Raw genomic sequence first — 9,720 nt, 5'->3', positions numbered from 1 at the left:
CATTGAAAGGAAACGATTGTTCCAGGTGCTGATTCTCTTATTCACCTTGGAAATGATAGGAGAACAGTCGTTCAAGGTGAGCCTGGAGGATGTGAGAGGGAGCCCAAGATATTTTATGGGGAGAGATCCTTCAGCAATTTTCAGCTTCTCAAGAATTCTTCTCCTATCAACTGGCTTCTTTCCAGAAAAAAAAATCGCATTTGGCCAAATTAGCCTGGAGACCAGTGCATCGATGGAATCTTTTAAGATAGGAAACAATTCCTTTAGCAGATGAGAGACTTGCTTCAGTGTAGACCATAAGGTCATCAGCAAATAGAAGATGAGTGATTTCAACACCTCTATGTTTAAAAGGGGTTTTAATTTTATCTTTCTGCAAAGCTCTATCAAAAATTCTGGACAACATTTCCATTGCCAAACAGAATAGAAGAGGAGAGATCGGGTCCCCTTGCCTAATACCATTGGAGGATGAGAAGTGGCCTTGAGGAGTCCCGTTGACAAGGACTGAAAATGTTAGAGTTTTAATACACTCAGCGATCCAGTTGCTCAGTTTTAGATTAAACCCTTGTTTCTGCATAAAAGAGATTAAAGCACTTCTATTGACATTATCAAATGCCTTGGCAAGGTCAATTTTGTGGCACATGGAAGGTGGAGCTGACTTATGATGGAAATTATGCAGGATTTCATGCGAAAGAAGAATATTGTCTTGGATTAATCTCCCTAAAATGAAGGCAGATTGCGCCGGATTTACTATTTTATTGATCACAGTTTTAAGTCTTGCTGCCAAAATTGTTGTAATGGTTTTGTAGATAAGAGCAGAGCGAAATTGGCCTGAATTTGCTGGGGGTAGAAGCATCGGGTCCCTTCGGAATGAGAGATATGAAGGTGATGTTAACCTCCTTAAGTAGCTTACCTCTTGAGAAGAAGTTTTGGATGGCAGCAATGAAGTCATCACCTACCAGATACCAATTTTTTTTGAAAAAGTTTCCATTGAAGCCGTCAGGACCAGGAGCTTTATTCTCATCAACAAAGAAGACTGCTTGCCTAATTTCCTCCTGAGAGACCTCTCTGGTCAAGAACTCAGCTTCCTCCGGAGTAGCTTTTTATCAGGATTCGGAACAGTGAATTCAGGGGGGAGTCTTTTGTTCAGTAGGTTCTGATAAAAATTAACAAGAATACTCGAAATCTCATTTGGATCATAAGTGATAGTGCCATCTTCACGTTCCATCGCCATGATTTGATTCCGATGATATCTCGCCTTAACTGCCGCATGAAAGAATTTAGAATTAGTATCCCCTTCACATAGCCAGTCTACTCTTGATTTTTGCCGCATCATAGATTCCTCTTTTCGAGAAACATTCAGGAATTCCTCCCTCACCGCAATTTCTTCATTTCTGATATCTTGATCCGCAGGATTAATAGCCAGTATGCTTTGCACATCCTGAAGATTTCTTCTCGCAATAGGAAGCATGATATCAACACGGCCGAATATCTCTTTATTCTAGATGCCAATAGCTCTTCTAACTTCTTTAAGTTTATGAACTATTCTATACATGGGGTTGCCCACAATTTTGATAGCCCAAGCTCTCTCAACTTCAGGGTATAAGGAAGAATCAGCGAACCACATGTCCATAAATCGGAAGGGCTTAGGCCCAAGGCCGCTTTGTTCCTTGAGGCTAATAACGATAGGGCTGTGATCTGAAATTCCAGGAGCTCTGTATTCTGCAGATGCAAGGGGATAATCCTGAAGCCATATATCATTGATGAGAGCTCTATCAAGTCTAGCATACTTCCTTTCAGAGAGGGAGGCTCTATTACTCCAAGACAAGGGATGTCCAATAGAGCGGAGATCGGCCAAAGAGCAATTGTTGATGCAACAATTAAAGTCGTCCATGTCACTCTGATTGATAATCATCCCTTCAGATTTCTCAGAGTGGTAACAGGCCGCATTGAAGTCCCCTATCACAATCTAAGGTTCTTGAATAGTACTGCTTAAGGTCTCCATGTCTTGCCAGAGGATTTTACGAACTCCCCCATAATTCCTACCGTAGACATTAGTGAGAAGGAATGTCTGGTGAGTTTGAAGCAGAGTGACTCTAGCATGAATGAATTGACTAGAATCATTAAGGATATCTAATTACACATGATCCGGATCCCAGAGAGTCCAAACACGCCCTTTAATAACATGATTGTAGTTGCCAAAAAATTCCCAGGAGCTACAGATATCATAGACATGATCTCTCATCATCTATCTTCTGGCTTTAGTTTACTAAAGACAGCAGATAGGAGCATTTGAGTTCATAATCAGGTTGTACACTTCACCTTTCTTACTCGCCGAGCAGGTCCCTCTAATGTTGCCTAAAAAGCTCACGAGCTTTTCTGAGCCGAACTATACAAAGCTCAAGTTCGGCTCGTTTATCTGGCGAGCCTAATTTTTGGGCTCGGATTCGGCTCGTTTAGTAAACGAACGAGCCCGAGCGGAGCTTTTAACGAGCCGAACCCAAACATGTTAGCGAGCCGGCTCGGTTCATTTGCAGCCCTACACCCAGCCCTTCCCAAACCCCAAAAAAAGAGAAGAAAGCCAAAAAAAACTCTCTCCTCCACTAATTTCCCCTTCCTTTTTTTTCCCAATCCACCCCCCTTGCAATGGATTCCGTCAACAAATGGGGCAACATGCCACTCCAAACCCTCGACTCAGAAATCTTCTCCCTCATCGAAAAAGAAAAACGTCGACAATGCCGAGGAATTGAACTAATCACCTCGGAAAACTTCACCTCATTTGCCGTGATGGAAGCCCTCGGCAGCCCTTTAACCAACAAATACTTGGAAGGAATGCCCGGAAATCGTTACTACGGCGGGAACGAATTCATCGACGAGATAGAAAATATCTGCCGTAGACGTGCCCTAAAAGTCTTCCACGTGGACCCCACCAAATGGGGTGTCAACGTTCAACCTTATTCGGGTAGTCCCGCCAATTTCGCGGCCTATACGGCCCTTCTCAACCCTCATGATCGGATCATGGGCCTCGATCTCCCTTCTGGTGGACACCTCACTCACGGGTATTGACAAAATCAAAGATTTCTATTAGGATGCTGATATTGGCACTACTATTTTTGATAATGCAGTTGCTCATAAGCAAATTAAAAAAGCTGAGTTTCTCCAATTATTAAAACATGGTAGTGCTAATATTAGTGGCCATAAAGAATCGAGCTAAACAGTTTAGGCTACTGATCTACTATGTTTTGATAATTGCACTTATTCAACTTGTCTTTTATTATTTCACCAGCTGTCAAATGTCAATGCAGTTCCAAAAGGGAACAGCAGTGATTGACGCGCGTACGCTAGAGCTGGCTGTCCCATGTAAAGGAAAGGGGCGAATTTATCATTCCCCTTAACAAAAAAGCTCTTTAAAAAAACAAAAGATAAGATCAGTTAGTGCAATTATCAAAACATAGTAGTACTAGTACCAATATCAGTAGCCTATCAACATGTGCTTATATAAGGCACTTAGAGGTAAACATGGTATGGAATCCTAATAACTATGGAAAGAGAAAAGTGCTTCTCTAATGCAATAACTTCTACTAACCAACTTTTGTAATATAACATGATGAACCGATGGTGAGATCTCGACACAATCCAACAATGAGATCTTATGAGATCTTACATATTCTAATAGGTATTACACCTCGGGCGGGAAGAAGATCTCGGCCACGTCCATCTACTTTGAGAGCTTGCCGTACAAGGTGAGTTCTACGACTGGGTATATTGATTATGATAAGTTGGAGGAAAAGGGGATGGATTTCCGGCCAAAGCTCATAATCTGCGACGGTAGCTCGTATCCTCGGGACTGGGATTATGCTAGGTTCAGGTCAATTGCAGATGAGTGTGGCGCGCTTTTGCTCTGTGACATGGCACACATTAGCGGACTTGTGGCAGCACAGGTATTGGGGGAGGGGGGTCTGTTTGAAATTCTTTATTGTTAATTGTTTTTGGGATTTGGGTTTTGATTCTTTCAATGGGTTATGAAGATCTGCATCTGTTTTTTTTAATGAACCTGGAATTGTGCACTAAGGCACCGGGCGGACCTGAAAATTTTATTAATACTTAAAAGAATGATACATTTGTTTTGAAGAACCCATCTAGACGGGACCCAAAACTAATCTAAAATATATCTTCACATATCAAAATAATATTAAGGAAGAACTATCGTCCTTGGATTGGGTAAGGCCAATCTGAGTTTTGAAAGATCTGCATCTGGGTTTTGAATCTTTTAATGTTTTGTTTTTCTTTTTTCTTTTGATCAACCTTTTAATGTCTTATTGTGAAAGGTTCTAGACTTATCAGATGTCAATTACCCAGAGAGAGAGAGAGAGAGTCCTCCTGGTAAAACCAAATTTTAACCAAAATGCAGAGATTCCTTTATTCCTTGAATTATGAGAATAAACACAAATTAACTTTCCTCACTCCATCCTGAGAAAGATGGCAACTATCCCTAATTAGTACCTACTAAATAAGAAAGTCTATTAACTAAGTAACTTAGTCTAAAACAAAAAGGAAATAAAATCAAATCACAAATGATGTATGAGAAACTTAATCAAATCATAAAAGACAATGTTGCCTGATTTGTAACATTGCCTCCTCCTAAGCCAAGCCGTGTCCTCATGGCGTGAATGAAGGAAAATGTGTAACTTTCACCGCTGCATTGTTTTCAGTTTCAGCCAATGGCATGTCGGGTTCCTCCAAGTTCCAATCATAAAAATCTACATTCTCTTTCATCAATGACCGGGTGTGAATTGCTCATCACAATAATAACAAAGACCTTGTGCGCGCCTACTATGCATCTCCTCTGATGAGATCTTTTTTACTGGGGCGGTAATCATTCCGGACCCACTCTTTGAATTGGGTGGGGTGGGGTGGTTCTAACACTCGACCCAACATTTTTTACCTTGGCGTGTTGACTTCCGTAAACGTTCCATCTTCTCTTAACATCGAGCTAGACTCATCTCATGCTTTAAGGAAAAAAGGTTGGAACATTAATACCTCTTGTCTGATCTTGTCTTGCAAGCCTTGTATCAATGTTCCCATGAGCGCCTTGTCTGTCCACCCCTCAACCCAATTTGCAATCTGTTCAAATTCTTCTTGATAACCTTGGACAGTATCCGACCGTGTGTTTCTTTAGGACAACAACCCAACTATAGTCAGACCAAACCCTAATAATAGTGCTTTTGTAAGTTTTTTTCAAAGAGCAAATGGATGTTGTTTTATGCATCCATTGGAACCATGTGAAAGCCACCTCGTCCATGTGGAATGACGCCAATAGAACCCTTTCATGATCCGCTGTCCTGTGATAATTAAAGAATTTTTCCGCCTTGTATATAAATTCAAGGGGATCATGTCTATCAAATCTAGGAAAGTCTATTCGTGCGAAGCTCGTTTCGATCCGCCCATCTCCTTGCACATTGTGAACATGACTACTGACAATTGATCCGCATTCACTCGCAACATTCAACTCGCCGTCTCCGACAATAGTAGGCATCCGTAATGTTAATCACTCCATCGCCTGTAGAAGGAGATTAAACTTATCATCAAGTTGCTCCTTCAACTCAATCACTTGTACTTCAATGCGATCAATAAGAGCCTCCATCTTTTCCGGATCGATGGCACCTTGTTTCTTCCTAGGCATGCGGCATGCCCAAGAATTGATTGCTCTGATTTCGAATGATAGGTTGATACCAAATGGTAGGTTCTAGACCTATCAGATGGCAATTCCCATAGAGAGAGCGAAAGGGTGCCCTCTTGGTAACCCAAATTTTGACAAAAATGAAGAGATTCCTTTGTTTCTTGAATTATGAGAATAAATACAAATTAACTTTCCTCCCTCTGTCGTGAGAAAGATGGCAACCATCCCATAATTACTACCTGCTAAGTAAGAAAGTCTATTACTTAGTCTGAAACATAAAGGAAATAACATCAAATCACAAAAGATGCATGAGGAACCAAATCAAATCATAAAAGGTAGTGTTGTTAGATTTGTATGGGGAAGGGTGGGACTATTTGAAATCCGTTCTTTTTGATTGATTTTAGGATCAGGGTTTTGATTCTTTTCATGAATTATGAAGATTTGCTTCTGGGTTTTAAATCTTTTAATGTGTTATGCTTGTTTTTTCTTTCAATCTACCTTTTAATGTCTTCTAGATAATTGGGGTTGGTCCAGCTCCACTGCATCTACATCTCAATTTTAGATCTCAATTCAAGGCTTATTGAGATATGTATATTTTTATAATTTTCTGCATCCAAAAACCTAATATCAGCATTGTTCTTTATATGTTTATTTATTTTTTCTGCTATTCAGCATTGTTCTTTATATATTTCTTTGTATAAATGCTGCATGTCTTAATAAGTAGCATTTATATGTTTCTCTGTTTTCTTTGAATTGTTCTTTGTATGTTTATTTATTTTTTCTGCTATTCAGCATTGTTCTTTATATATTTCTATGTATAAAGGCTGCATATGTCTTAATAAGTAGCATTTATATGTGTTTTCTTTGAATTGAACTATTTTCTGCTATTAGGTCTTTGGATACTTGGTCCAGATCCACTCCATCTACATCTCAATTCTAGATCTTTTCAATGCTTATTGAGACATATAAATCAATAAATGCTACTTTTTGGATTCTTCAATTTTCTGTGTTGATCCTGTAAATTTGCTAATCCTTATTATTCTGGCTTTGTAATGTAGGAAGCTGCAGACCCGTTTGAGTACTGCGATGTGGTCACAACCACGACTCATAAGAGCTTGAGGGGTCCAAGGGCTGGTATGATCTTCTACAGGAAGGGGCCTAAGCCACCCAAGAAGGGCCAACCAGAGGATGCCGTATATGATCACGAAGACAATATCAACTTTGCAGTATTCCCAGCTCTTCAAGGGGGGCCTCACAATCACCAGATAGCTGCATTGGCCGTAGCCCTGAAACAAGCCACATCTCCTGGGTTCAAGGCCTATGCCAAACAGGTCAAGACCAATGCAGTTGCCCTTGGGAACTACCTAATGAATAAGGGATACAAGATTGTCACTGATGGGACAGAGAACCATCTTGTTCTATGGGATCTCCGACCTCTTGGCTTGACAGGTAATGGTTCTGTTTATGCAAACGCTTGAGTTGTTTTGGTTGGAAATTGGCATTGATATGCTAAACCCTTCTTTTTTCCTTCTATGGATTACTTGATTTTCAGGTAATAAAGTTGAGAAGCTTTGTGATCTATGCAACATTACAGTGAACAAGAATGCTGTTCTCGGGGACAGCAGTGCATTGGCTCCTGGAGGCGTTCGAATTGGTAAGGAACTGTTTTCTGCTATGCACCATTGTACTTTATACGTTTCGTCTGTTTTCTTTGAATTGCACTATTTTCTGCTATTCAGTATTGTACTTTATACTAGTAAGAAATTCATGCAATGCATGGGGCGATTTATTGGATAGTTAAGATCATCCAATTAATTATTGCTTTCTTTTGGATGGCCAAACCAAAACGGCCATCAAAAGATGCGATTTATCAGATGGTTAGCATCATCTCACCAATTCAATTTTTGGGTTAGATTGGCCAGTTTGGATCAATGACATGGCCCTACAATTGGATTGTACATGTGATGCAGTGTATGATACTTGCTCCGTTTTCTCTCCCATCTAATGAATCCAATCCTATTTGTATAATATCTAGAGTCTAAACCATTCATCCAATACGTACCAGATTGGCCAGGCCCAAATAGTATACCTATTAGAAGATCCTAACCATTCTAATTGTAAGATATATGAAATCTGAACCATTCATCAAACAAGTACCACGATCCTACCCATTCAATTGTAAGATTAACAGCCACCTCTCTGTCAACATCGACACTTACTGACCATCTCTCTTAGAAGCTCCATCTAGGAAGAGTTACACTTCTACATAAAATTGAACTATTTTCTGCTAAGCTCCATTGTTCTTTATATGTTTCTTTGTTTTCTTTGAATTCGGGTATCATTGCACTTGGCACTCCTGTTCTTCTATTGGAATTTTTGGTTGGTTTTCAAAAAAAAAGAAAAAAAAAGGATTTGTGGTCAGAATATTGATACCCGACTATAATTGATGCTTCCAATTTCTCGAAGTCTAATTTGTGCAATTGAGCCCAACTGTTTTTTCCAGTGATCGATTCGATCGGTCAATTCAATCATGGAAGATTCTAAATTTTCGGTAGGGTTGTGAATTGATTGCTTGGGTTTGGCTATCCAGGTGCCATGACTTCGAGGGGTTTGCTTGAGAAGGATTTTGAACAGATTGCAGAGTTCCTTCACCAGGCAGTGACCATCACTCTGAGCATCCAAAAGGAACATGGGAAGCCTTTGGCGGACTTCAACAAGGTTCTAGTTAACAACAAGGACATTGAAAACCTCAAAGCCACAGTCGAGAAATTCTCTGCTTCATTCGACATGCCCGGCTTCCAAATGTCTGCAATGAAGTACCAGGATTAAGTATACTATCCTTAGTCATATCTGCATCCCATTATTTTATCTATTTCTCTTCATTTTTATTAGGTATTCATGTTATTCTTTGAATCCTTTTCTATGTAAAATTCTCCTTTGTTTGGAGTAATTTTTCAGATTTGGGTTTCTTCCTATTCAATGTATGATGGACTTTTTTTTTTTGCTAAACTATATTTGATAATTCAACTAAGCAGAATGGTGGGCTCAAAGACTACCGTAGCAAATGCAGGACAAAAACAAGGAAAGTAGAATGCAGTTGGGACTCTTCTGAGAAAGATTATTGCATATAACCACCCGTATTGGGGCTGTTCAGCCTGGTGATATAGCTATCCTTGGATAGCTTCCGAAAACCCACAGAAACTAAACAAAAAATGTAAATGATGCATTCAATTGCATGAAAACTCAACAGAAACTTAAGTAACTAGATTCCAACCATCATCTGAACCAATTGTTGTATTCAGGCACATAATATAGTGCTCACATATATACATACCACTTTGATGAAAACAAGTGGGCCCAATATATGTTTTACAATCATAAATTCAGATTGAGAAAACTGCAACCATAGACACAAGAAAAATGATTGTCATAAAGAGGCATGGTAGACTCGTGCCTTAGACCCCATTTGATAGCAGTACACGGCTCCCAGCACTCTCTGGCTCGAGCTTGTATAGATGCAATCATAATGATCTAATCTCTGTTTGATCCCATGTACATTTTGCATCAAAATGAATAAGTTCTGTCCAAGATCAACCATTCCAACATGAGAACCAGTCATAATAACAGTTGTGAATGTCAGATGACCCGGTTTCACTTCTCATCATCCGACTGAAAAGATCAATTGCTTCATTGCGATATCCATGAATTGCTTATTTAAAGATAGTAGAATTCCTAGTAGCTGTATTCCTTCTCTCATTTGATTGAACAACTGCACAGCTTTGAGTATGAACCCACATTTTGCATACATATCAACAAGAGAGCTACAAACGAATACGTCTTCTTCAACTCCAACTACCACTGCACCCCCATGAATCTCCATCGAATGTGTCCCTTTTTCCGAAAAAGGTTTCAAAGAAATGACCGAAACCCATTTACACTTAGGGGCCGTTTGGATACGCGGATTTTAGAATCCAGGTTTTTAGTTTGAAAACAGTGTAAAAGAGGGTTCATGGTAAGCAGCTCCCGTTGTCCTGGCAGCGTTT

At 39.7% G+C, this 9,720-nt stretch overlaps 2 protein-coding genes across 3 annotated transcripts; one reads left to right on the top strand and one right to left on the bottom strand.

Annotated features, from left to right (window-relative positions):
* Positions 1-1,498: 1,498 nt before the first annotated feature.
* LOC143890965 (uncharacterized) lies at positions 1,499-1,891 on the bottom strand. The gene has a single exon (XM_077395630.1). The coding sequence runs from the start codon at positions 1,889-1,891 to the stop codon at positions 1,499-1,501; it is 393 nt and encodes a 130-aa protein (XP_077251745.1).
* A 752-nt stretch (positions 1,892-2,643) lies between these two features.
* Positions 2,644-8,530, top strand: LOC143890806 (serine hydroxymethyltransferase 4-like). 2 transcript variants are annotated; one of them, XM_077395485.1, is made up of 7 exons: positions 2,644-3,056; positions 3,674-3,938; positions 6,736-7,126; positions 7,230-7,331; positions 7,538-7,554; positions 7,970-7,995; positions 8,284-8,530. In XM_077395485.1, the coding sequence occupies exons 1-7, from the start codon at positions 2,644-2,646 to the stop codon at positions 8,504-8,506; spliced, it is 1,437 nt and encodes a 478-aa protein (XP_077251600.1). In that variant the 3' UTR covers positions 8,507-8,530. The 2 variants fall into 2 exon arrangements, with proteins under 2 accessions (XP_077251600.1, XP_077251599.1); XM_077395484.1 differs by lacking the exons at positions 7,538-7,554; positions 7,970-7,995 and having other exon boundaries at positions 8,268-8,530.
* Positions 8,531-9,720: the final 1,190 nt, after the last annotated feature.

This window comes from Tasmannia lanceolata, unplaced genomic scaffold (assembly GCF_043159265.1).
Source record: "Tasmannia lanceolata isolate RefF3 unplaced genomic scaffold, GAP_Taslan_0.1 ptg000013l, whole genome shotgun sequence".
Taxonomy (NCBI): Eukaryota; Viridiplantae; Streptophyta; class Magnoliopsida; order Canellales; family Winteraceae; genus Tasmannia; species Tasmannia lanceolata.
Note: the sequence above shows the minus strand (reverse complement) of the source record. Positions and strands in the feature narration are given on the sequence as shown.

Excerpts from the sequence above, each read along its gene's own strand:
- LOC143890965 (XM_077395630.1), bottom strand. The coding sequence starts at position 1,891 with ATGGACGACTTTAATTGTTGCATCAACAATTGCTCTTTGGCCGATCTC.
- LOC143890806 (XM_077395485.1), top strand. The coding sequence starts at position 2,644 with ATGGATTCCGTCAACAAATGGGGCAACATGCCACTCCAAACCCTCGAC. Across the intron at positions 3,057-3,673 it reads GGTGGACACCTCACTCACGG|GTATTACACCTCGGGCGGGA; the intron begins GTATTGACAAAA and ends ATATTCTAATAG. Across the intron at positions 7,127-7,229 it reads CCGACCTCTTGGCTTGACAG|GTAATAAAGTTGAGAAGCTT; the intron begins GTAATGGTTCTG and ends CTTGATTTTCAG.